The sequence below is a fragment of the Sinocyclocheilus grahami genome, unplaced genomic scaffold, assembly GCF_001515645.1.
Source record: "Sinocyclocheilus grahami isolate Dianchi unplaced genomic scaffold, SAMN03320097.WGS_v1.1 scaffold5.1, whole genome shotgun sequence".
Classification (NCBI taxonomy): domain Eukaryota; kingdom Metazoa; phylum Chordata; class Actinopteri; order Cypriniformes; family Cyprinidae; genus Sinocyclocheilus; species Sinocyclocheilus grahami.
Window position 1 is genome coordinate 6,414,105 of NW_015505184.1, and position 27,446 is coordinate 6,441,550.

A 27,446-nucleotide genomic window follows, 5' to 3' on the forward strand; every position below is an offset into this window, starting at 1 on the left:
GCAAACGACAATCTCATTGGCTGGTGCTCACCTATTATCGTCCTCGTTTTGATTTCAGCGAATCCGTTCGAGCAAACGCACACAACCTGATTAATATTCATGAATCCAGTAGCTCATTAATCCGTAGTGCATTTTTATATTGTTCTTAGTAGAAATCATATAATTATATATTATCAGTATTGTTGTTCTTTATTTTTTTACAGGAACACTGAATGACCAAAAAAAGCACCAGCCCCACATACATATATACACATACACATCTAGTATAGTATAGTATTTCAGTCTGGCGAGTAAACATTTACTAGCCAATGGCGATTCAATTGCCAAGGTGTCCGTAGAGGGTTGTGGGTAGGGCTGTACGATTAATCGAAATCGCGATTTGAGATGTTGCTATTTCCTAATCGCAAAGCCTGCGATATGGACGCGATATTACTCCGTTCCAGAGCATATGCATGACTGCCAGCCTTGAGTAGCAGTCTTACTAACCAATAGAGTGAGCGCACCTCCGTTCTCCTACATGTAAACAACATTCTTTGTTGAATTTTACTGTCAAAATAAAGTCTCCAAAAAGAGTTCCATTGAGTTCCTTAAAGTGCCACATGCGCAGATGAAACGGTTTTACTCCGCTGTTGCGGAGTCAGTTTTGTGAACTTCTATAACTATCTTGTGATAGATAGATAGATCCTAACAGGAGTTTAGGAACTGAATAATAAAAAGAAAATAAAACACTGCTTATTATTTACTCTTTGATTTCAGTATGCACTGATTCTTATTTAAGCTACAAAAGTTATTTAGGTAAGAGCAGTGAGTGATTTTCTCTTTGTCTTTTGTTCATGGCCCCAAATATTGCAAGCTGTAGCAATATGCATATTGCGATATGTACATTTGCGATATTTCAATATATTGCACAGCCCTAATATATAGTATAGTATTTCAGTCTGGCGTGGTGAGTAAAACATTTTTTACTAGCCAATGGCGATTCAATTGCCAAGGTGTCCGTAGACGGTTGCAGACACAAATGCAGACATGGTTTTGTGTTTACGTGGCGCAACGCGTAAAAAGACAGTATAAGTCATTATAATCCGTCCCCACTGGATGCAACAAATGCCTCGTTTACAATGGGTTTTAATGTTTTTGTCTCGTCGCTCCAGTCTGACAGGGCATCACAGTATGGTGAAAGGCGTAACATTTCCATCACATGCTTGAGGTATTCGGCCAATCACAACTCACTGGATAGCTGGCCAATCAGAGCACACCTCGCTTTTCAGACCGATGAGCTTTGTAAAAATCGATTCGTTTCAGAAAGGCGGGACATAGAGGAGAAACAATAATGTACAGTATGTGGAAAATAATGTGTTTTTGGAACCTTAAACCGCATAAACATTTCATTACACCAAATAAAGTTCTTTATAGCAACATCATATGACCCCTTTAAGGGCATTTCGTGATTTCAATCATCATACAGTAACCAGCAACAACCACCCTTCCTCTCCTCATCGAAGACATGCGATGCAGTACTAAACTGTCTCTTGCTGTCGGTGCTTGTAATGATTTTTGCATCTTTCTCGGACAGCTTCAAATGTTTCCACACTGCTGACATGTTTGCTGCATTAGTACGTGCCTCTATTTGATCGTGTCACGTCATTGTTCAGTACATTTTATGTGGTCTTTTCGCTTATTCGGCCTAACACCGAAAGAGCCGTTTTTGCTATTTTAGGCCAAATAATTTCAGTTGCCGAACATTCGGTGCATCCCTACTATTTACACCTCTGTCTCCGAGCAAGCATACAGCGAAGTAGTCCGTGTACAATGAAGTAACTGTAGTCTAATTAATGTGCATGCATACTGGACAAAGTTTAGTCAAAATGCTACAATGACATTATCTTGGTTTGAGAGGTTTCAGATGGACTCGAGCATTCACTTTTTAAGATACAAGATACGGTTTACTGACTTAAACTTGCATGCAAATGAAATTACTGAGACCATAAGAACATGAAAAAGGTCTCATTGGGGATCAAAATGCCCTGCAAGAGGTACACAAGATGAATACACTTCTAAACTAGTATCGTTTAGACTTCTCTTGCCGGCTACGTGCGAATGGAAGGGATTCATGCAACTCACTATCTTTTTCAATATCAGTTTCATAACAGTTAAGTTACACAATATGTGAGAAAGCCAATCAGTCACACTGTTAACTGATTATCTGATGTCACATTGGCTACGAGTTGCTCACTGAGGTTGTCGACTCTCATACAAAAAATAGAGCATGTGGTATTCATGGGAAAAACAAAACCGGCCTTAATGTGTGATAAAACCTTATACTACGAATACATATTTGATTAACATTATAGGTCACACTGACATCCTTTCCATCTTGCAAGAACGTTACACTGAAGGTCACTAGAGTCTCAATATAGAATCATATATTGGAGATCTGGTTAAATGAAAGCAACAAAAAAGTTAGTTTGCTAATTGTAAAGGGTAAAACAAAACATCTCTGAAATGCAAACTCACGTTTATAAAGGTGAACAAGTTCACACTATCATTCATTCATCATTCAACAATCTTCTTTTGACAAGAGCGATAAACATAAAAGCAGTCTGAGCCGGTTTTCAGCCATCTGTGTCAGAGCACCAACCCGCATTGTTTTTTTCCTGAAACCAAACTAACCAACGTGGCCTTGCCAAAAGAGCAATGCACAGTGATACCAGCACAGAGAGGGAGAGGAAAAAAAAAAAGTGGGGGAGGAAAGGCCCACCAAGTGCGTGTGATTGCAGTCATTAACACCGACAGTCTCTTTAATGCACTCGGCAAGCAAGTCACTGATTAACCAATCCTACCTCCCCAATTTTCCCATTTCACAGGGAGTTTTAAAACCCTGTTAAGAGAGGGCAGGTCTATGGCCACCTGTGGTTTGTCTCTTGGGCTTAAGCTTAACATACACTAGGTGTGCATCATAGCAAAAAGGAGGGGCTGCCCTCAAAACAAGCTCCTTGCACAAATGCTCTCCAGCAGCATTCCTTTTATTTAATTCCCCTCTTCAACAACCCCCACTAGAAGCTCTAACTGCAGCTGGGCATAATTTATATCTGTGCTACTCCACATTATATGCATGGGCGGGGGTTTGAAGGGGGTGTATCTGTGGCAAGTAACTGAGCACAAAGACAGTGTGAGGGTGACACAGGATGCGACGGGTGGGTAGCTGGAGAGCGAGCGGGGGTTAGGGCCGTAGAGCGGTTCTATTTGCGTGAACTGGTGCTTTTACACAATGCTGCTGTAATTAAACGGATGAGTTTTTTTCTTTCTTGCCGTGTCGTGCAAGCTCACCCATACAGGGTTAAAAACTATTGCCCAGGGAAAGTTGTGTGTTTCTCTGTGCATGCTATGACGTAACGCAACACTCATTTCACCCCAAATTTAAGCGGTTCCTTTAGAAGGACTGGTTAGACTGCAGAATTTCAGTGGCACGGAAAAAAACAAGAGATTGCGTGCGCTAAAAGTAGGGATGGGTACCGAAACCCGGTATTTAATCAGTCCCGGGGCTAAATTATGAAAGACCGGAGTATCGATAAGCTCTGACGTTAACCGTTCAGCTATCGGTACTGGAGAAATTAATAAAACACACATTTATTATTGCTATATATACATTATCTTGCAAATTCTCTCACCAGAGTCGCCAGCTGTTTTACAAACATTTGTCTATATTGTATTTTTGCTATTCGCAATTCAGAAACGAGATCGCGCCCACGCGGAGGAGCTTCAGCACACGCAACATGAAAGCCCTGTTTAATTATGATAGAAGAGAACTAAACATTCAAACATCTGTGCTTACTTTAGGCCCGAGGCTGTTTTTTATTGCTATTTTTTTTTTTTGCTTACACTTTAGGCCTGAGGCTGTTTTATTAAGCTAATTTTATTTTTTTATTTCGATTTTGGCTTCTAAGGATTATACAAAAGAAGACATGAGGTAAAGCTATTAAAAACTAGCTGTGTTTCGTATTGCGCAACTTTCCCTTCACAGCGGTGCACATTTGTTCCACCCTAAAACCCAAACTTAACGTCAGAATCAGCTCAATCGGTGATTGTTGTAAGATGCGTCTTTACTGTTGCCAAATTGCTGGACATGTTTGATAAAATGTTGAAAGCACAATCCGCACAAGAGACGCTGTTCCTCAGGCTGAAATGTATGCGTGCAGCACGCTCCAAAACGGACAAACAAATTACACTTTGAGCTTCGGGCGCATGTCCAATCGATCAAATACACACAAATGTCAAAATGGCCGGCTTGGAGAGTATTTACTTAAACACAGTTTATGTCTTAAGGGGAGGGGAACAGTTGGGAGAAAATCCGATGTTTCAATAGTCTTAAAGTGACAGACCGGCGCTTGGGCCATCAAAATGCAAATCTGCTCTTAATCTGAATAACGCTATAGCTTTAATCTATCAATACATACTCAAAACTATGCAGTGTTAATTTACATTTGATTGCTTTTAGATTTCTTTTGTCGGCTATTACTTACCTGAACAGTAATGTTAGTAGAACTTCATGGAAAAATTACAGCACTGGTACCGATAAGAATACGGTTAAAGTACTGAATCGATAAGTAGTATCGGTAAGAGTAGTAATACCATTAAAACCTTAACGATACCCATCCCTAGCTAAAAGTCACGGACACTCAGAGATGGCGGATTTGGGAAAAAAAAAAAAAAAAAAGAGGAAGAGAGCACTTTGACCTTCACTTTCAGACCTGCTGTCACCCAGTCTGCCTCCGGCACTTGTCTGCGTACCAGCTGAGGACCTGCAGGTGGGTCAGCTGGGGCAAGAAGTCATGAAGCTTCACTGTTCCTCTAGCAGAAGACAGTTAAAGGCTTTAAAGCACAATCATCACAACCATGACACGGGCATAATACTGAGGAAGCTTAACTAGATCTATTTCCTGAAGGTGATACGTTGAATTGAACACTTTTATTCAACAAGTTTGCATTAAATGATCAAACCGACAGTTAGAAAGACATTTATGATGTTACAAAAGATTGCTACTTCAAATAAATGCTTAAACATTCTTTTAAACTTTCTATTTAAAAGAATCCTGAAAAAAATACATACTTTCATAAAATATTAAGTTTTTAACATTGAGGAAAGTTTCTCAGGCACCAAATCAACATGATTTTACTGTATTTTCATCAAATAAATGCAATCTTGGAGAGTATAACACTTCTTTAAAAAAATTAAAATAAAATAAACTTTGTATACTTGAAAAAGTATTCATTTCACATTGGGGATACAGACTGAAATATACTAATGCAATAGCCTTCTAGGTGAAGAGAAAAAAAATAATAATAATTTGATCTCATAAGTCGTCATGTAAACATTAGTGTGTAAACCTCAATTTGATGATTTTAAGGTTGTATATCGTGAGGCTCTTATGACTGCCTGTAGCCACATGGGACATAGAAGTGACCTGAAGAGAATTACTACATTAAATCTGCTACCAAAAAGCCGGAGGATTCAGAGAATGTAGCTTTAAGCAGCAAGTTGTTGTGTGTGGAAAAAGGTTGCTTTGTTTGGAAAAAAAAAGAAAAAAAAAGGGGAAATGGCACAAAAACGTGCATGAATTGCATGCACGCCAATATTAACAGCGGATGTGATTATGAAAGCATCTATAGATATTTTGAAAGGTCTGATAAAATACTGACAGAGAAGCTCAAATGGTAGAGTGTAGATTTATGATTATTTTTTTACATAATTTCCACCACTTTTTTTCTGCCCATAAAAAAAAAAAGTTTATAAAAACTTTAGGGAAAAAATTAGGTATTCTCTTAGAGAATCGTGTGCAGCAAGTCCCTAAATTTAGAAAACTTAAATATCTAAACTCAATGAGAAACAGCTTCAGCCATTAAAGTCCAGCAGCTCTCATTTGAATATTAGAAGACTCATCCATTCCAAGCTATTCATCTGAAACTGTTCCTCCATCTTCTGTGTGGCAGGGAAGAGGGGGATGGTCAGCGGGAAGGGAAAAAAAAGCCTGCTTGTTTTGCAGCACAACAGGCCACTGCAGCCCTCCTGCTAACCCACGGCTAGAGAGGAGGGGTGTGGAAAAAGGTTGCTTTGTTTGGAAAAAAAAAGAAAAAAAAAGGGGAAATGGCACAAAAACGTGCATGAATTGCATGCACGCCAATATTAACAGCGGATGTGATTATGAAAGCATCTATAGATATTTTGAAAGGTCTGATAAAATACTGACAGAGAAGCTCAAATGGTAGAGTGTAGATTTATGATTATTTTTTACATAATTTCCACCACTTTTTTTCTGCCCATAAAAAAAAAAGTTTATAAAAACTTTAGGGAAAAAATTAGGTATTCTCTTAGAGAATCGTGTGCAGCAAGTCCCTAAATTTAGAAAACTTAAATATCTAAACTCAATGAGAAACAGCTTCAGCCATTAAAGTCCAGCAGCTCTCATTTGAATATTAGAAGACTCATCCATTCCAAGCTATTCATCTGAAACTGTTCCTCCATCTTCTGTGTGGCAGGGAAGAGGGGGATGGTCAGCGGGAAGGGAAAAAAAAGCCTGCTTGTTTTGCAGCACAACAGGCCACTGCAGCCCTCCTGCTAACCCACGGCTAGAGAGGAGGGGTTGGAGGGACAGGGCCTGCACACAGTGGTGCAGTTCCTGGTGTATATTGAAAGCATGTTGTCAGATAACTGAAATACCAGCCTTGAAAGCGCTGTCCAATACCAGTGTTTGTGCGCACATGTCAATGCAGAGGGTGCCTGACCCACATCTTACGCGGTCCTCCAGATTTGTCACAGCCAGTCATTGGTTAGTTAGCACCAGGACGATTTGCACTAATTTGAAATCGTTAAATATAAAATGTATTTTATCTATACTCGTTTTTGTGCTACGTACAACTATGGGGTCGATTTCCATGTTCACTGCATCAAGACCCACAAGAGACTTTTTCGAAGTTTCATTCAGGCACATACTAAGGATATGAATCCACAGATATTTCAATTGGTTTAAAGCTGTAGCGTTAAGGTGTCTAAAGGCCCAGGTAAAGCACACCACTACCAAAACAACACTATTTATCATTAACATGAGTTTGAGAACCTGGATCTTGTATGAATATTTTAGGCAATGAACTGAAATGATTATAAACTACATTCAGCAAAATATGCCATCATACTTGCATTGTCACAAAACTACAATTTTATATTTAAAGCACAAAACACACACAAAAAAGTTACATTTGGCTGAGACATCAATACAACAAGATGAAAACACCCCCTGATCACTAGCTTAAAGTGCTAAAAAATTGGTTACGAGAACCAAGTTGCTATCCCGTTAGTTCAATAAAAAGTTAAATATACTAAATCGATTAGAATTTCTCTGAACATGAACTGCAATTCTGAAGCTTATGTAACTCACGCAAATCATGTTTTCTCTGAAATCACTCCAGTATTTTGATAAGGGTGAAGTTATGCGTTGTAAGCGACTTTGCACTAGATACGAAATGTGTACTGGAACAACATGTTGGATTCAAACTTTTCTCTGAGGACAAAAGAGGAACCGGCACTTGACTTTTCGATTTGATGCAACTAGTGAACAAGCCCCGGCAACCACAAGAAAAGGCAAGCGAGATGAAAAGCCTAAAGCGACTACAAAGCAGTCTCACATCTGCTCCGCCATACCGGCTTCATATCTGCTCAGAGTGGACAGACACACATTAAAAGCTGCCATCTTAGGTTAAAGACTTGAGGCAGCGAGACAACGACGATACCATCTTCAAACGACTCTTTGTTAGATTGTTAGTTGAAATCGTGTTTTAAATAACTTTATAAAAGCTAAATGTTTGAATAGAGTTAATTTAAACGACAAAATGCGGATGCGCGTTAAAAGGGCATCAAAAACACTACAGCTTTATCTGCCTAGATTCACAATGTTGTAAACGTAGCAGGTGCTTTTCCAAGTTTCGTGTGAGGTTTAATATAAAGGTTAGATACTAATACCTGTTCGACTTCGCGCATAGTACGAGATAAACAAAAACGAAAACTTTTGAAAACACGGAAACTCGTCCAATAATAAACCCGGTGCATTTTTTTCAGTTCCCCTCAAATAAAGTGTCGTCCGATCCTCCCTCCCTTTAAAACCCGTCTACCTGTTGAGGGGCAAAGGGGACAAAAGAAATGTGAGATGAGTTGTGTCCAGCTAGCTAGTTAGCTTGTTGTGAGACAATGAAGTCGACGCTGTCCGTCTCCTACAGCAGATCGGCCACTTCCAAGCAGCTCATTACCTCCGCGCACGCCTGCCTCTCCAGCGCACTTCTCACAGCCGAGCAAACGACACAAATTACAACATTCCCCAGCCCAGAAAACAAGCCACATCTATGAATTGTTCATAGTAAAACACATCCGAGCTGTACCTCATATAAACGAATAAATAAAGAAAACGAGGGAATGACCATCTGGCCTCAAGCAACCTTCCTCGGTATCTATATTGTCCTTCGGACGAGCGCACTTTCCGACTCGCTTTTCTGTTTCCACATACCATTTCGAGCCTCATCCAGTGTCACAAGCGAAAGACTCAAGCACAGCAACTTTGATGCTATCCTCACGTGCAGTTTTGTGCGCTTGAAAACTATTTTTGAGTGAAATTGTTGATACTAGGGGTCGGGGATCTCCCTCATTCAGCTCGGCCAATGATTCACCTCTACGTTCAAACCACCTCGTGTCTCAACAATTAGCTTGCTAACGAACGCTCACTTTATGTGATTTTGAAAAAAATGAGTTTTAGCAATTCGTGAAGGATATAAAGAATATACGCGTTGTTTTAGACCTTGAAGGGAATGAATTGCTTGTACGCAATTTAACTAGCATATTTCTCGCTTCCACTCCTATAGGGGTCCGTGCGGCTTTATACAATGCAGTGCGCGTGAGCTAAACGAGCTAATGTTAGCATGTGCGCGAGCTACTTTGAGATTCTTCGACAAGTTAAAATACAAAGAAACGGGGAAACTAGCGTACGGTTTCTGTTTTCCCTGTTAAGGTTTGGATTAAAACTACTTTTCGCCGTTTTAAAACACTGTTTATACCGCGGGTACCACAGTGGTAGAAAACAAGTTAAATGTACGCTCAAAAACATTTTTCTCACAATGAAAGTACGGGTATATTTGTACAACAATGGTAAAAACGTTTGAAACCAACTAATAAGTTTGTGTACGACTGACAAAGTTGGTGGATTCATATTGTATCGTTAGAAAGAAAGGCGATTCCTTACCCTACTCAACGCGGGTCAGTTTAGGGTTTTCACCAATTAACTCCTCTTCTTATAACCCGAAAATCCGTTTAAATACGCGAATAACTGTCGAAATTCAAATTCTTTCGGTGAAGTCAGCGTCTGAGCGTCCCGTCCTCGCCGACTCTGCTTCTCTCCTTTGTGTTAATTTCACTCAATTCGAGTTTAATCCGATCGATCCAGGCTCGCGTCCTCTCCTCTAGACTCTCGCGCTCGCTCACCTTCCACAGACAGGGGGCGCGTGCATGACTTGCTGGATAAACATGCGTGCGCGTGAGTGACCTCGCCGGGCTGTGACGCAAGTGCTTTTTTTTCTTTTACTTTCCAGGTCTTTATGAACATTTTTGTGAAACGTATTGTTTCGATAATGCAGTCTTGCGTGGACAAATTCCTTAATATTTTCATTCAGTATTTCGAGTTTTTGAAACTTTATAACGTTTATGTTTTATCTAACATAATAAAGAACATTGTGTAATTATAAAACCTTGATTTCTGATTTTGTGTTTTAAGTTTTAAAACATGTTTGTGGGCTGACTGAGAAACTATACAGCTGTTTTATATGTAAACAAATGTGTGCACATAGTATTTAAATGGTTTTTACTGGCCTTCTGTGAATCATTTTTCTTTATCAGTTAAAAGTAGAACTAAACAAGACAATTAATATGCTGTGGTTGCTTTTCCATTCACAACTTTACAATTATTAGAACAGTTATACGCAACCAAGCTATACACATACAAGCGGAATTTACCTGTCTCGAGAACCAGCCAATCCCTGTTGGCGGCGGTACCCCGGATGTTCAGGCCTGCCCTTGATCTTTACGTCAGACCTATATGCACGTAAACACATTTGGGTGGTTGCATTCCTCTGGCGCCATTATAGACAATGCTTTGTTGTTATAAGTTGCGGTTATAAGTTGCATTATCCGATGATTTCACTTCAACTAATTTTGTTTGCTAAAAAAATAAACATGAATAGAAAGAAAACAGCAAATATATATTTTATCGGACATTTTTTTGTCGTATGCAACCCACTACAAAGCTAGCCCCGTCGCACAAAAAAAAAGAAAAGAAAAAACTACACAAGCAAACTGAGTTTAGAAGGTTTTATTATATTTTTTTTACGTGGTAGCATTTAATTTGAGAACAGCAAATAAAGTCGAGGGTCACAAAGTTACTCCAGGTTTGGCTTTATCACACCCCATTCACAACAGACAAGATGTTCACCATATATCTATTAACAACATAGTGCCAAGAGAAAGCAAGTCTTTACACGATCACTCAGACACCTAAATTAATGTGGATCTGCACTGACTTTACACAGCGGACTGCATTGGAGAAAATTAAATTTGAAGAGAGGAAAAAAAAATAGATATATTTATATGCATACAAATGCATGCATATGTGACGACTTGTATGGATATATAGGTATAGGCATGTATGCGTGAGTGTCTGTCTAATGGATAAGTGAGTCTAGCGTTATCATATGCAATATATAATTGCACGTAATTACTGAAATGATCCTGTGTAACATGAATGTGTTATTTATTTTTTTTGAAGTCCCAAAATCTTTTAAGGCAAACAGCAGATCTAGTTCTGGAGATGTGATCCATATCTGGAGCCATGATTTTAGAACACAGGTAAACACAAATTTGGCATTAAAATAGGAATATAGAGCCAGAGTTTCTTTACAGTGAGGAGGATTGGGGGCACGGATACGAGGAGTCAAGGCAGATGGCAGGACCAAACTAAAATAAATGAAGTAAAATATTACCTTAAAATGGTGTCAAAGCGTTTTTGGAAATATCGCAATACTGCTGCAGTTTCAAGCTCTATACATACAGTATAGAATTTAAGCAAATTCAGTACAGAATTCTAGCTCGGTCAACATACACCAAAGCAAGAAATGATAACTATATATACAGAATGTGAATGATAAATACAGATTTAAAACAGTCCTGCTTTTTTCTTCTTTTAACTTCTTCACTTTGATAACAGCGGTTCCTTTTTTAGACCAGCTCTACGTTCCTTTTATTTTGACTTCAGGGTTTACCACAGTTTTCAATGAATTCACCCACATAAACTGATTAAAATACTATAGATGAATTTGTAGTGTTTAATACAGTTCAGCTTGAAGTCAAATGGGCAAAACAAAACAAAAAAAGACAACTTGCTGAGAAACAAACATGAATATATTTACCATAATAACTCCAAAGCTCCTGTCTTTTTCTTTACTAGTAACCATATAATGTCTGCTGTAGCCCAAACAGGCTTCAGGAGTTTGTCAGGAGGTTTGAAGAGGACCTGGACTTTATAAATATTTTTTTGTTGTATCGTTTTGGACAGCCATCTAACATATGATTTGAATCCGGGGCCTGGGCTGTGGGAGGTTAAGAAAATGTTAGTGAGTCCGACCAGTCCAGTAGAAACGTAAGGGGCAGAGGGGGACGTGGAAGTGACTGGAGGGTAAAGGGTAGTGCTCAGCAACAGCCCCCTCCGGCTTGCTGTCCTCCCTGACTGCCGCCCATCGTGGAGTTGGTGGCAGCATGCTGCGGTCCAATCTTGATGCCGTTAGCCTGCGAACACAAATAAAACCCGTAAAACACTTAAACCCTCATTTCCATTTCAGATGACAAGACCTCACAAAAGTTAAAAGAGCTCATGTGAAATGATGGTGATTTAGTACCGTCACATAACGCTGTATTATGTAGAAAATACCAGCCCCTGTAGGCCTGAATTAGTGGGCCGCTTTTGTCAGCACTGAGGCGGGAGAACCTCTGGAGTGTTATTCCAGCGGTAACACAAGAGACGCAGGGAAACCTGCCAGAGCTTTAAAAACACACACACCCAAGCTGGTGGCACTTTCATTCATCACACAAAGGTATCTCCGTGCCAACTTTTCCCTTAAGCGGGCTTGCGTTCAAAACCGACACGCCGTAGCGAGGCTGTGCTTTTGTAACGTTCTCAGGAAACTACATTGCGCCAAATCTGATTTATAGTGATCTGGGGTGAGCTCACATGTGAGCCTCGAGGTTCCTGGCCAGGCTCTCTATCAGCTGATGCGGTTTGGACTCTGTGCCTAAACTTAAAAAACAAAAAAACAAACAAAAAAAAAAACTAAAAAAAATAAACTTTTCCTACTACTGCAGTAAAATAGCTGCAGTGGGCTCACCTCCATCAAACTGGCTGTAAGTTACAAGATGTGAGGAATTTATGTGTTGGCTACCAGCCAATAGAGAGAAACCGAAGGGCCGGAGGGCTTGTGTGGAGCTTTCCCTGGAGTAAATCTGCGTTCCTGGTAAGTCATCATCCTGCTCCTTCCTCTCACTTCAGTTGTACATGCATTTATAATTGTATAAGTATTCACTACCATTACATTTCTGAACATTGTAGAGGCTGTTACAATGCCTGCAATCACATGCAAACCAGTATAATAATAACAGATATGCTCTATTGGCTATTACATCGGAATTTGCATAGATTTGAGGACAACAATGTGGCTATTGTGGGAAAACATTACCACAGTGGGTATCAACCATCCAATGAGAGACTCTAGTATATGATTTTACTCTTTTATTAAATGTATTTTTTTATGAAACAATGACGTGTTTGTCATATTAGCAGCAATAGTTGCATGCATAATTACCTAAACTGTGAATAAGTTAAATTAAAAAAAAGTTTGAATGACCATATAGTCCAACCTAAGAATTCGCGTCATTGGTTAAGCTGGTCGCAGAGCCACAATGTTTACTTTTTTGTCTCTGTATATTAAATGGGGAAACTAGCAAGTCTGTGCTGAAAGTTTCAGAATCTACCCACCAAACCATACATAATGGATTTCAGTGTAATGCTACAGGAAGTCCTCTTGACCCAATTATTTTTAACTTGTAACAGCAAACAAAGAATGTGCTTCCTTGTCATATGGGTTACCTCGTTGTTTATATCAAAGACTCCCTCCTGGATCTTTTCATAAATTTCCTTGGCCGTGTTGATAAATGCCTGAAATGCAAAAAGAGCCATATGTTATCCTTGTGATTAAAATGCCATCCTTCAACTGCTTAAGCTGATTAACTCAAATAGAACCTCAATGAGACCAATGCAAAACACAGCCAATATTGGACACAAAAAAATAGCATACTGGAATCAATATAATTCATGAATAAATTAGAGGAGCTTGACATATTCAAAGAGTCAAGAGTTTCTACAGTTGATGGCTGGTGCCCCCATCTGGCTGAAAGTGATGTTGTCTATTATTATTGGAATGGAGCACACATTGGTCACCCAGAGAAAATAAACATGGCCGTGTGCACGGCTCACCTTTAAAGTGTTAAGCCCAGCTACTGGCACTTTGTAGCATAATTAACAGAGCAGCTTTGCTTTTTTTGGTGCAACTGCCTCTCAGCTCTCCAGAGCCATCAGTCCTCTGCGGCTCAATTACCACCGAGAGAGAAAGAGATGGCTGAGTGAGTGCCGCAGATGTGTGTGCTCATAATTGTGCATGTGTGTGTGTGTGTGGCAGGGAATCTATGAATATGCATGAACCTTAAATAGGAGATTGAAACGTCATAAAGGGGTGGGGGGAAGGGTCAGGAGAATTCACACGACACTAATGAGACAAATTAATCATCGAGGCGTCTTATAGTGGGAGGATGGCGGGGGGGGGGGGCTTCCACAATTTAACACCCCCATTCTTTTAAAGCCAGCTCTAAGCCCTGCTTTAGCTTCTTGGCTTCCACCGCAGAGATCCTAAAGTTTTTCTCCCGAGTCTGTGCGTCCCTAGGGTGTTATCTATATGCATGTATGTGCATGTGTTTTCACACAAGAAGCCAAACATAAATCACGGCACGACACTGAAGACCTCTGAGCCACACAGGTGCTGTTTTACCTCTTCTACGTTTGATGCAGTCTTTGCAGAAGTTTCCATGAAGATCAGTCCGTGTTCTCTGGCAAAGGCCTCGCCTTCCTCTTTCTTCACCTCTCTCCGTGACTCCAAATCACTGCCATGAGAAAAATCTGATTTGAATTCAGATAACACCGGACTGTGAAGAACTACCATTCAAAAGTTTGGTCCAAGTAAGATTTATATTTTTTAAAGTCTCTTACGTTCACAAAGGCTGCATTTATTTGATTAGGAATCCAGTAAAAACAAAACTATTGTGAAACATTATTACAATTTAAAATAACTGCTTTCCTTTTTAATGCTTTAAACTATAATTTTTGCAGTCATGGCAAAGCTGAATTTTCAGCAGCTATTACCCCAGTCTTCAGTGTCACGTGACACTTCACAAATCATTCTAATATGCTGATCTGGTCTTCAAGAAACATTTCTTATTATTAACAATGTTGAAAACAGCTTCATATTTTTATGGAAATGGTGATCTATTTTTTCAGGATCATTTGATGAATAGAAAGAGATGCATTTATTTTAAATGCATATTTTTTTTATATTATAAATGCCCTTACTGCCACTTTAGATCAATTTAACTTGTCACTGATGAATAAAAGTATTAATTTCATTCAAAAAAGAAATACACAGACATCATATGTTTGAATAGTAGTGTAGCATTTCCTACATATTAGTTACCAATATATCATCCAAGCAAATTAATCTGCTGATATTTGACCAAATTAATATTTGAGATTGAGCATTAGCCAATAATCATGCCTGCTCAAAAAGCCATATCAATGGAAAATATATTTAAAATTGAAAACCTAAACTGAGTGAATGTGGTGTAAACTGGTGCATTAAACACCAGAGTTTAGATCATTTTAGAAATGCTCTGTACTCTAATTTTTCTTATGTCATTTGCTGCAACTAAACTGTTACTTGCCAAAAAATAAAATGGGCCATTTATATGTACTAGATAAATAAATACATAATAGACTATAAGTACCAATAATAATATAAATATTAAAATAAAAATGTATACAGACCTTTTATTTCCGATGAGCATGATGACCATGTTAGAGTTGGAATGTTGACGAGCATCTTCTAACCAGGTTGTCAAGTGGTTAAAGGTGTCCCTTCTGCAAATATAACAAACATCCATACAATTAAATAAAAAACAATAATGAACTAGCAGTGAACAACCTTTAGAGTGAAGTACCGGAAGTACAATGGAGCAGAACAGAAATATGAGAGCCATACGAGTTCGGTCTCACCTTGTGATGTCATAAACTAGCAGAGCCCCAGCTGCACCTCTGTAGTAGGACCTGGTGATTGAGCGGAAGGACTCCTGTCCGGCCTGAAACACACACAGACACAGGGATAACACCACTAGTAAAAGCAAGTTTACGAGGAACAATCAGGTGCCAACAATGTCCACTGGGTATGTTGCGCCTTCACTCTGTGCGTAAACCATCTTCACCACAGTCCCTCCAGGCTGCTGTTGCCCTAGGAACTCCAGCTCTAAAAGATCACAGTGTCTCCTCACCACCAACTCTCCATCCCACAATGCTTCTCCAGAGCGTGACGCCTGTCCAATCCGCCGGCCCCCAGTGCACAGACACTGTTCATCAGCGTGTTACAATATAAGAACCCAGCCCCTTTGACAGCAGGCAAATAAGCCAGGATCACGTATTTGAATTCAATAACCCATTCCCCCAGGGCAGCTGTTAACATTAGAGTTAATGGAGCCCATTGTGAATAAATGATGAATGACACCGTTATGCCTGCCATCTGCTGGAGTGAAAGGTTACAGGAAGGCCAGACATGCAGATTTCTCCTGTTACTCCATCCAACACTCCCCCATCTTCTCTAGCTTTATCACACAGCTTGTTGAAATAACCTTGAAATAAATTATTTATGGTGCATTTAAAGACACGCTAGCATCTAGATGACATCATCGCAACAAAACCACACTGAACAACCACTGTATGATTACCCCTAATTATCCCGACTCTGGAATTTCCTTCAGATAGCCTCCCCCATGCAAACTGCCTATAAAGAGGAAAACATCTTATTTAATGTTTAACATGACTTCTTTTCATTTGCACAGAGACGTCGTTAAAAATAAATAACTGTTGTACATCTCTTAATTCGTTTTTAAAAGAGTATATAAGTGTACAAAAGGAAAAATAAGATATTTCGATGTATAAAACAAACGTTGATGCTATGACCACAATAGCATGGATTGAATATCATTCATACGTTGTCTCCCTCTGCTGGCCAAAATGTTTATGTGCAGCTGGGACATTATCTTTCATCGATATTATTCATAACTACATTTCTTATACAAGGAGAACTGAACAAGTCTGCTCTCGAATGTGTCCAAATATTGACTGCTATACTGTACAAACATTTATACATGTTGGCAAAGCACTTATCCATGTCGATTTGAGATGTTTTAAAAAGCACTGTCATTTAAACAAACATACTCAGTTACAAGGAATGCTTATAAAAATAAACTTTCGCAGGGTGGCATATTTTGAAAGACATGAAATGAAATGAATGTCTACATGATTCACTGAAATATTTCATTTGAAGTCTTTCCCTATGAAGAGCAGCAGCTGTAATCACAGAAAACAAAAAAGGAAAGAAAACACACAACCTTTCAAAGCTTTGGAGTCAATAAGGCATTTTATAAAGAAATTATTAAATTGATCAAAAGTGACAAAAGAAATTTGTAACAAAAGATTACGATTTCAAATAAATGCTATTCTTTCACACTTTCTATTAATCAAAGAATTCTGAAAAAAAGGCATCATGACATTCTTCAGATATCAGCACAGCTGCTTGTTACTATGTTTCTTAAGCAGCGTATTAGAATGATTTCTGAAGATCATGTGACACTGAGGACTGGAATAATGCCTGCTGAAAATTCAGCTTGGCCATCACAGGAATAAAGTACATTTTAAAGGGGTCATATGATGCTGTTAAAAAGAACATTATTTTGTTTATTTGGTGTAATGAAATGGGTTTATGCAGTTTAAGGTTAAAATTATTTTCCACATACTGTACATTATTGTTTCTCCTCTATGCCCCGCCTTTCTGAAACGCGTCGATTTTTACAAAGCTCATCGGTCTGAAGAGCAAGGTGTGCTCAGATTGGCCAGCTATCCAGTGCATTGTGATTGGCCGAATACCTCAAGCGTGTGACGTTACGCCCCTTACCATATTGTGATGCCCTGTCCAGCCGGAGCGACGAGACAAAAACATTAAAACCCATTATAAACGAGGCATTTGTTGCATCCAGTGGGGACATAATTACAGATTATAATGACTTGTACAGTCTTTTTACGTGATGCGTTGCGCCGCGTAAACATAAACCCATGTCTGCATTTGTGATCGGAGAATTGACAAACAACAAGCCCTACTCTACACTGCTCAAAACTCCCGTTTGAATCGTCAGAGGAAAATTCTTTAAATATAAAAAAACTTACTTACAGTCTGTGAGTCAGAACAGCCGGCATTGTAGTCTACTCTACCAGGATCAAGAAACAGTCCTCCATAAAATGTGCTGCACACATCTGAATATTTGGGTTGAAGTGTTCTGGAACAGTGTTGTAAATACAACTTAACCACTGATTTCTAGTTGTGTCCTCTTTTGGTAGGCCAAACAAAGTAGTTTCGCTTTCACAACGAAACACACGGCGAGCTAGAGTGAGCGGAGGCCGGTGGCTGGAGTGAGCGGTGGCGGGCGGGGTAGAGAACGGTGCAGGCTTGCGGCAACCACATGTGACGATCCCGGGCTGGACTCCGCTTCGTCCACGGTGACGTTTTCCTCAGCGACCAACACGGATCAGCTCCAGGCATGACGAAGTGGACATCATCCTCTTTTGGAAGGCCAAATAAAGTAGTTTCGCTTTCACAACAAAACACACAGTGTCTTCACGACATGGCGGCGGCGGCAGCGGCAGCAACAATACTACAGCGAGAATAAAAGTTACGCCTTCTTTCTTTGCGTGAACATTTGAGCGGCGTTATGCAAATCTTCCCACATCGTGACGTAGACATGTGGGGGCGTGTTAGAATGAGCCGTTTTAGGTAGGTGTGGCTGACTCTTAACTTTTATAAAGAATATCTCTTTTGGATTTGAGACTTTACAGATCTTCTTTATGCACCAAGAGCTTGTAGCACTTCAAAGAGAAAGGAAAAATTTAAATCGCATCATATGACCTCTTTAAAATATATTAAAACAGAAAACAGCTATTTTACTAAATTGCAACAATATTACCTTTTTTTTTTTTTTTTTTTTTACAATAATACCGTTTTGATTAAATAAATGCAGACTTGGGGAACATGTGAGACTTACAGACTCCAATGTTTTTGAACGGTACTGCACATATACAAAGTCATGACTAAACATTAAAGAGAGCATTTACACACTTGAAAAAAAGTGTACCTACTTTCCTGAAAAGGAGATTATTTCAGTTTAGGTTTCTTGCTGTATTGGCTGGTAGTTAAAGGTAGTGATTTTTTCCCCCGATAGCAGCACTAGCATAAATCAGCATACTACCAGACAGATGAGTGAAAGAGGTGCCTTAAGAAATCAAACCTGTTCTTGTGTCAGCCACAGGTAGGGCTGGGCGGTATAACGAGTTTGTACGATATATCGATATTTTCTTTAAAAGCGATTCGATGAGAGGCAATACCGTTTATATCGATATACAGTAGTTTGATACGAGCGCATCTGAAAATATAGCGGAGGACACAGACTGAGCTGCTGCGGAGAAGGTGCATAATCCAATTTGTTCTAAACATGTGACAAGCTTCATATTAAGGCCTTTTAAAAACTGGTAAGACAGTTTAAGCGGCTCGGCCCATCATATGCTCGGACAGAAAGGCTGCATGTGTCACTGATAGACACTAGGCTACTTGTGCCGTTTAATGTGTTTGAGATGTGCTGACTTCCTGAATGCATAACTTACATTTCACAGGTATATTTTCCATCTGTAAATGTTAGAAAGCCATGGAAATATTTCCATTTGTCTGTCAGAAGTGCATGAGCCTTCTGCTTTGGGATACTCCGCGAAACATCTCCGCTAGACTTCAGTGAACGAGCACCTCCGCGCCAAACAGACAGAGCTCAATTAAATAGGAGCGCAATAATTCTAACTAAAATATACATTTCGCTGAAATATTTGTAGTTGGACAATAAATGTGACATGTAGAATCTTAAACATACAAGTAAGTCCATTTTTATGATAGCACTGACTGTAAAGTGACTGTAATGGGGTAATCAATTTTGTTCTAATTTATTTTCATCTTTAGTTTAGTGAATTTAACTTCTGCTTTAAAAGCCTTATTTTTGTTTTTAGATGATAGAATGGAATGTGATTTTAACCCTTTTTTGCACATAATATAAAGGCTTACACGGTTACATTCACTTTATTTGTTTTCATAGCCTTTAATATGTTTCGTTTTGTTGGACAACATTGGCCGGTAAGTGAAATAAATATATATTAAATACAGATTTTTAAAATACAAATACAAAAACGAAAATACAGAGATATATACCGTATAATCGCAAATCGGCCAAAAAATACAGAGATATGAATTTTTGCCCATATCGCCCAGCCTTAGCCACAGGTGCTCTAAACAGTAAAGAAATGGCCCAGGTGAGCAGCCCACAGCATAAAAATGAACCAGTTAGAAACATTTTCTTCCTGGAAATCATTTTGAACATGACATCAGGTTTGTTGACATGTCTTTGGAGGTCAGGGCTTTAGAAAGAGAGCATGTGGATGAAGCAAGGGATGCAGGGTTACCCCTGCTGGTTAAAGTTGTTACTATACCATTTGGCTGCAAAGAGCATCTTCCACCACTAACAGCCAAAAGTATCTGTGGATTCTGAAGAAATAAATCCTTTTCCACATTATGCTTATATAGCAGATAATTTTGGGAAGGCTCTTAGAAAGTTGAAATTGGTTAATTTCTCTTGGTCTGCTGCCTTTGACATCCGAGCTCATGATAGTTACTAGTAAACTGCATGGGACTTTGTTTTGGTGCCAATCAGCATTGTCATGGCATCATTTTTCTGTGTCTCTAGAGTCATTACTCACAGGCTCAAAGCGACCTGGCAGCAGAAATTAACTCCCTCAGGCATATTGCTGCATTAGCATTTTTGCATGGCCAAATCTGTCTAATCAGGAATAAACTTTCCCACAACACTGTCTCTACTGTGTCAATTTCATATATCAGCCATAGTAACACTCACATCATTTACTAAGGGCTGACCAACCTGACTTACCACACAGAGATCAAAACAGCAGACCAAAAATGTAAAATAATTTTCTACACAAATAAGGTGCACAAAGAAATCAGACGATTTTAATCTTACCGTATCCCAGATCTGAAGTTTTATCTGTTTGCCATCTATAGTGATCATTCGTGCTCCAAATTCAACACCTGTCGAGACAAATGAAGGCAGAGCTTGATTCGTGACTTTCGCGACAGCACAGGGCACTGATCACCTCAGATTTACATCAACACTACTGATCAGATCTTTCATTTTAAAGCATTAGCGATATAAAACTTGACAATACAGTTATCAAATGCCAACTTTAAATAAATTTGAATACATTTATTTACCCATGGAGAATATAGAGCCTGTTCATCCACACCACAAATTTCACTATTATGTGCTTAAAGAAGGTTCCTTACAAAAACACTTCAAGGAGACTGGCACCAGTCTGCTTCCTGTGCTAATGAGACCCATTCCTGCTGTTTTAATTAATGAGAGAATATGTGGTTGAGTTAAAAGAGCCTTACCGATAGTGAGATCATGCACTGGCTGAAAGCGCTTATCTGTAAACTGTAATAATAGGCACGACTTCCCCACACCTGCAAAGCAAACACAGAGGGTCACAAGTGAATAGCCACAATTAGCCTCAGGCCTATACATCTGCTCTATCCCATTACATCAAAACCATTTGTTCAGGCTATAATTGAACAATTGTAAAAAGTGACAGGGTTATTTATTTCTGTTTTGAGAGTAGAATAGGCCTTCCACTCTCATCTTACTTCCCAACAATGTGCATAAACATACAAGGTTTAATTAAAGCCATTGTAAAACCATCTCATCATTACTGCTAAAATGAATGAGAATAAAATAAATAACTCATGCACCGAGATCAATATCAGACAAAAAATTTAAGGGAGACACATTAGGGCAGATGAGTTTGATACAGCATCGAAGACCAATTACACGATGGACTGATAGCAAAAACAAAGATGTCTCCCATATTTAATTTCCGGTGTGTAATATTAATCAAAAACAAAGCAAACAAAAAAATAAATAAAATCTCACATTCAATTAGTTGTTTTTTCTCTGTGTATACTTTTTTCTTATTATCAAAATATTACCTGCTCCTTGAATGTGATTCCATATTTAATGAACTACGTTAATTGAATTAAGTAAAATCATCAGTTCAAGACATTTTATATTACCGGCATAACTAAAACCCATCCCCCCCAAAATGAGATTAGAAGATCTGCCATGATACGCAAACAGGTTAAATGCTTATGACATTAGGAGGAGACGTTGCCATGAGCAACAGCCGTTGCGACAAAGAGCATCTTCCACCACTAACAGCCAAAAGTATCTGTGGATTCTGAAGAAATAAATCCTTTTCCACATTATGCTTACTTACAGCAGATAATTTTGGGAAGGCTCTTAGAAAGTTGAAATTGGTTAATTTCTCTTGGTCTGCTGCCTTTGACATCCGAGCTCATGATAGTTACTAGTAAACTGCATGGGACTTTGTTTTGGTGCCAATCAGCATTGTCATGGCATCATTTTTCTGTGTCTCTAGAGTCATTACTCACAGGCTCAAAGCGACCTGGCAGCAGAAATTAACTCCCTCAGGCATATTGCTGCATTAGCATTTTTGCATGGCCAAATCTGTCTAATCAGGAATAAACTTTCCCACAACACTGTCTCTACTGTGTCAATTTCATATATCAGCCATAGTAACACTCACATCATTTACTAAGGGCTGACCAACCTGACTTACCACACAGAGATCAAAACAGCAGACCAAAAATGTAAAATAATTTTCTACACAAATAAGGTGCACAAAGAAATCAGACGATTTTAATCTTACCGTATCCCAGATCTGAAGTTTTATCTGTTTGCCATCTATAGTGATCATTCGTGCTCCAAATTCAACACCTGTCGAGACAAATGAAGGCAGAGCTTGATTCGTGACTTTCGCGACAGCACAGGGCACTGATCACCTCAGATTTACATCAACACTACTGATCAGATCTTTCATTTTAAAGCATTAGCGATATAAAACTTGACAATACAGTTATCAAATGCCAACTTTAAATAAATTTGAATACATTTATTTACCCATGGAGAATATAGAGCCTGTTCATCCACACCACAAATTTCACTATTATGTGCTTAAAGAAGGTTCCTTACAAAAACACTTCAAGGAGACTGGCACCAGTCTGCTTCCTGTGCTAATGAGACCCATTCCTGCTGTTTTAATTAATGAGAGAATATGTGGTTGAGTTAAAAGAGCCTTACCGATAGTGAGATCATGCACTGGCTGAAAGCGCTTATCTGTAAACTGTAATAATAGGCACGACTTCCCCACACCTGCAAAGCAAACACAGAGGGTCACAAGTGAATAGCCACAATTAGCCTCAGGCCTATACATCTGCTCTATCCCATTACATCAAAACCATTTGTTCAGGCTATAATTGAACAATTGTAAAAAGTGACAGGGTTATTTATTTCTGTTTTGAGAGTAGAATAGGCCTTCCACTCTCATCTTACTTCCCAACAATGTGCATAAACATACAAGGTTTAATTAAAGCCATTGTAAAACCATCTCATCATTACTGCTAAAATGAATGAGAATAAAATAAATAACTCATGCACCGAGATCAATATCAGACAAAAAATTTAAGGGAGACACATTAGGGCAGATGAGTTTGATACAGCATCGAAGACCAATTACACGATGGACTGATAGCAAAAACAAAGATGTCTCCCATATTTAATTTCCGGTGTGTAATATTAATCAAAAACAAAGCAAACAAAAAAATAAATAAAATCTCACATTCAATTAGTTGTTTTTTCTCTGTGTATACTTTTTTCTTATTATCAAAATATTACCTGCTCCTTGAATGTGATTCCATATTTAATGAACTACGTTAATTGAATTAAGTAAAATCATCAGTTCAAGACATTTTATATTACCGGCATAACTAAAACCCATCCCCCCCAAAATGAGATTAGAAGATCTGCCATGATACGCAAACAGGTTAAATGCTTATGACATTAGGAGGAGACGTTGCCATGAGCAACAGCCGTTGCGAAGCAAACAAGCAGCATTCAAAGAGCGCTCACAAGAGAGATGCATGGAGACAACACAACAATGATGAAATTACAATGTGCAGACTACACTCAACATACTGAACAATATAGTAACTACCGTGGAAAAAATATCGTGTATAGTCTCTTGTGAATAATTGTGACAATACAAATTATCTGGTAACAGCTGGATGTTGTCGCTTCAATCTAGTATTATATCTATGCCAATATGTTCATGGCAAGCAACTGAAATCAAACTAATAGGGATGAGATGCTTTAGTTTTTTAACAAATTAAACCAAGTTTGTATTTATGCATGCACCACTTTAAGAAAAAAAAAACATTCTCTGCTGTTCAGCACTTAAACAGATGTACTAGTGCTCAAGTTAACTGTACAGTAGCACTACTTATAGATGCATCTGTGAACCAATCACATATACTTATTTGATTAATAAAATTGTCAGCTGAATGAATCAATACAAATATAAATGTGGTCTGTCCTAGAAATTCAGTAAAACCTCACCTTGTGCCAGTTTTAACACTGCAAACTTACACCTCAAGCATGAACGCAGACTAGGCTAGATGCAATCTCACGATGCCTTGTAATGACCAGCTAGATCAAGTTGCAGATGAGCATCATCTGACCTGGGTTGAGCAACATGCAAATACACAAGCCTGTTTACACATCACTTTTACAACCACAACTGCCTAAAAAGTGATCACAAGCCCAATTTTACTGTTGTTCAGCGTTTTGTGAAATGCATTAGGGATTGAAGAGTTTATGATGGTTGGTTTTGACTTGATCACAGTTCAAGGCCTGATACAAAAGGAAGAAACTCAATCACTCTAGATGTGTCAAGTTAGGTAAAATATGTTGAAATGCAGTGGCTTCATAACATACTGACCATCAGATGTTATGGCACAACCTGTACTAAGGCATAGTTGTCAAGATTAAATGGATACTCCACTCAAAAAAAACTGTAATTTTGCCATAAATTTAGTAATTTACTCACCCTCATGTTGTTCAAAATCTGTATGACTGACATTCTTCTGTGGAACATAAAAGATGTTATTTTGAGACGTTATGTTTTTAGTCCATACGATAGAAGTCAATGATCACCAAAACTGTTTGGTTACCAACATTTTCCTAAATATCTTCTTTTATGTTCCACAGAAGAAAGTCATGGAGGTTTGAAGTGCCATGAGGGCGAGTAAATAACAGAATTTTAATTTCTGGGTGAACTATTCCTTAACTCAATGTTAGCAGTCACATTTTGAGCATACTCTGTAAAGAAAAGGATATAAAACGTGGTTCAGTTTGAGAAAAAATGCACCACCACTACAGTACGTCTCCACATGAGGCAGGAAAGAGGCTTCTCAGTAAACAAAGCAATCCTACCTATTATTCTGTCGATGAAAAGCTTGTTAAAGGTTACATTTGCAACACAAAAGACCCCAGTTTCAAGATGCATTTAAGTACACCAACAAAAGAGTCTTCCTTATGATGATTTTGATGCTGTAGGCTTCAGTGCAACAAAATCCTCAATACAACATTGGTCCTGCAGTTGAATCGAGTCCTTACCAATGTAAAAAAAAAAAACACTGAACCTAAGATTATTATATGCGGGGGAAGAAAAATGCATTATTTGGGGAAAAAGGTCCCAGTCCTACTTTATATTAAGTGTAGGCTACTTAAGTCAATATCTACAGAGAGAGAAAGAGGTTTTATGGTATGGATTGGTTTAAGGGTGTGTTAAAGTGTACTGGTAGTGTCAACAGTGTAATTACAAAAATTACTCACAGATATAATTAAGCTTGAATGTTTTTTTAAATACAAGTACAACATAAAAACATGTCTGTGCACAATAAATGCACTGTATCAAATGGTTCATTTTTAACGTTAGTACGTAGTAGTTAAAGACAATTCATATAAAGTGGGCCTGAAAACATACAAAATCAAAACCAAGATGTAACCTGGAATGAACTGGACGCAAAATCACAGACAAAGTTGGATGGCATTAAACATCATTAGCATTATATTAATGTGTTTGTCATCTAGCAAAACATTAACACTGTAAAAAAGAAAACTGTGCGGAACTTGACGACAGATTAACACTTTTGAAGGCAGAAGTACATCTTTCTGCTGTTGCCGTATCTCTTGAGGAAAGGCCTACAAGTGACAGAAATCTGGTGAGAACACTAGCAGGCCACAATTATACGGGGTTACCAGCATCAAAACACAAATTGTATGATCCTTATTGATCAATGGAAGACTTGAGTAATAAAACAAAGAAATATATTTTATAGGCATTGCTCATTATACGTGTTTATCCTCTGATGAGCCAACGCCATTTTCAGAAAAGAGTAAATAGCGGCTAGCGATGTTGGCTAACTAACATTAGCCAGGCTGTTGTGGCCTTTAGTTTGGCTAGAAAGAGATGCATGCAAAAGCAAGCGAACGCTGGGCTAGACGCACTGACACGTACACAGCATGTTGCTTTTCGCTCTACACGTAATGCTAATAGAAAGCGGAGATGCTGCTGTTGTTATTGAGGCAGACAGCTGATGTGAAGCAGCGGTTAGCTTGCCTGCTAGTTCCCCCCACCCAGCCGAAAACAAAAGACCGTGACAGCCTTACAGCCGCACACCGCTGCCGTGACACGAAGCACACGCTTAGGAATCGACTTAACGTATGTTATAATACTAAGGCTAATGAGGCAACTGGAGAGAAAGGCAGAGAAAAACATGCTGTCGGTCCTCCCACCCCTCGCGCCTCTGCTTGAACCACGTCATTGACTCCAGCACTGCGGAAATAACAGACTCACGGTCGCTGCTTACCCGTGTCTCCGATTATGATGTATTTGAAGAGATACGCGTACGCCATGGCCAACCGGTCCTGTATCAACCTGTCTTGGCCTTACTAAAATGGCTCCTTGAAGCTAAAACCGCAGGGAAAGTGTGTGTGTGTGTGTGTGTGATATATGCCTCCGCTAAGCCAGCCCTTTTCTCTCGTCGACGGGAAGGAACAATAAACAGCTCGAGCTCCAGCCGGGCTACGTCACGCGTCCCGCCTTCGCCACGCACGCAGAACAGAGGAGGCTGTGGACTGCACCGGAAGTTCACTCACCTAACCGCGGTGTATCAGATTCAGGTCATGACTGTTCGTCCAGAGGGCAGAGGGATAGTATGTCCTTAGACGTCATGTTCTCTAGACACTTTACAAGAGAATATTTATCCTTCCAAAACTTCAGACTTTAGTGATGTGATAACTTGAAAGTGAGTGAGGGTCTCCTGGGGGTCCATTATGGAATGAGCATCCCTAACAACTTTGAAACAGCAAAGTTGAAGATTCTCCCGTTTAAAAAACGAATTGATGTATAGTAGTTAGTTATAGTAGTATATTTATAGTAAAGTCAGCATGAAATGAAAAATGCATTTATTTTCTAATTGCATGTTATAGATATTTGCGTAAGATGCGTGTCTTTGGATTGTGAAGGAAACCCACACTGACGCGCATAGTCATAGAGCATGCAGACTCCACACAAAAAGACCTCTGGCTCGAACTGTATGTATGGCGAGGCAACAATAATTCCAGTGAAAATGACAGACTTCTCTCAGGTGACATATACAGGACTCCTTCATTTATTTAGTCCACTTAAACCCAGCCCTGCAACCTCACTTTTGTGGAGTTAATATTTTTACACGGCTTTTTAATAAAATTATTAAAAGTGTTTTGTATGCGTTTGGCCAATCAGCGTACACTTGCATCACTGGTGGTTTTTATAGAACTGTTTTAGTCCCTACTCTGAAGTACAGGTGCATCTCAATAAATTAGAATGACGTTTAACAAAAACCCACCAATTCACTATCTCAACAAATTAGAA

The 27,446-nt window shown here is 39.0% G+C and overlaps 2 protein-coding genes across 4 annotated transcripts in view; both read right to left on the bottom strand.

Moving 5' to 3' along the window:
* The window catches only part of LOC107585562 (chromodomain-helicase-DNA-binding protein 7-like), a 64,794-nt gene extending 55,245 nt beyond the window's left edge, over positions 1-9,549 (bottom strand). The window contains exon 1 of one of the 2 annotated variants that reach the window (XM_016272639.1): positions 9,279-9,549. The gene's annotated coding sequence lies outside the window, so the exon portion shown is untranslated. The remainder of the gene's footprint in view (positions 1-9,278) is intronic. The other variant, XM_016272632.1, reaches the window with a different exon arrangement.
* Positions 9,550-10,841: 1,292 nt separating this feature from the next.
* LOC107585574 (ras-related protein Rab-2A) lies at positions 10,842-26,638 on the bottom strand. 2 transcript variants are annotated; one of them, XM_016272659.1, is made up of 8 exons: positions 26,401-26,638; positions 22,772-22,843; positions 22,341-22,408; positions 15,456-15,538; positions 15,228-15,320; positions 14,179-14,290; positions 13,224-13,292; positions 10,842-11,869 (listed from the first exon to the last, which is right to left on the bottom strand). In XM_016272659.1, the coding sequence occupies exons 1-8, from the start codon at positions 26,444-26,446 to the stop codon at positions 11,774-11,776; spliced, it is 639 nt and encodes a 212-aa protein (XP_016128145.1). In that variant the 5' UTR covers positions 26,447-26,638; the 3' UTR covers positions 10,842-11,773. The 2 variants fall into 2 exon arrangements, with proteins under 2 accessions (XP_016128145.1, XP_016128137.1); XM_016272651.1 differs by lacking the exons at positions 22,341-22,408; positions 22,772-22,843; positions 26,401-26,638 and adding exons at positions 20,576-20,643; positions 21,007-21,154.
* Positions 26,639-27,446: the final 808 nt, after the last annotated feature.

What these genes read in the sequence shown, in the direction of transcription:
- LOC107585574 (XM_016272651.1), bottom strand. Translation starts at nt 21,139, where the DNA reads ATGTATAGGCCTGAGGCTAATTGTGGCTATTCACTTGTGACCCTCTGT. An exon ending in AGTGCATGATCTCACTATCG is followed by an intron (nt 20,644 to 21,006) that starts GTAAGGCTCTTT and finishes TTGTCTCGACAG; the next exon opens with GTGTTGAATTTGGAGCACGA. An exon ending in TCTTTGATATAAACAACGAG is followed by an intron (nt 11,870 to 13,223) that starts GTAACCCATATG and finishes TTGTGTTCGCAG; the next exon opens with GCTAACGGCATCAAGATTGG.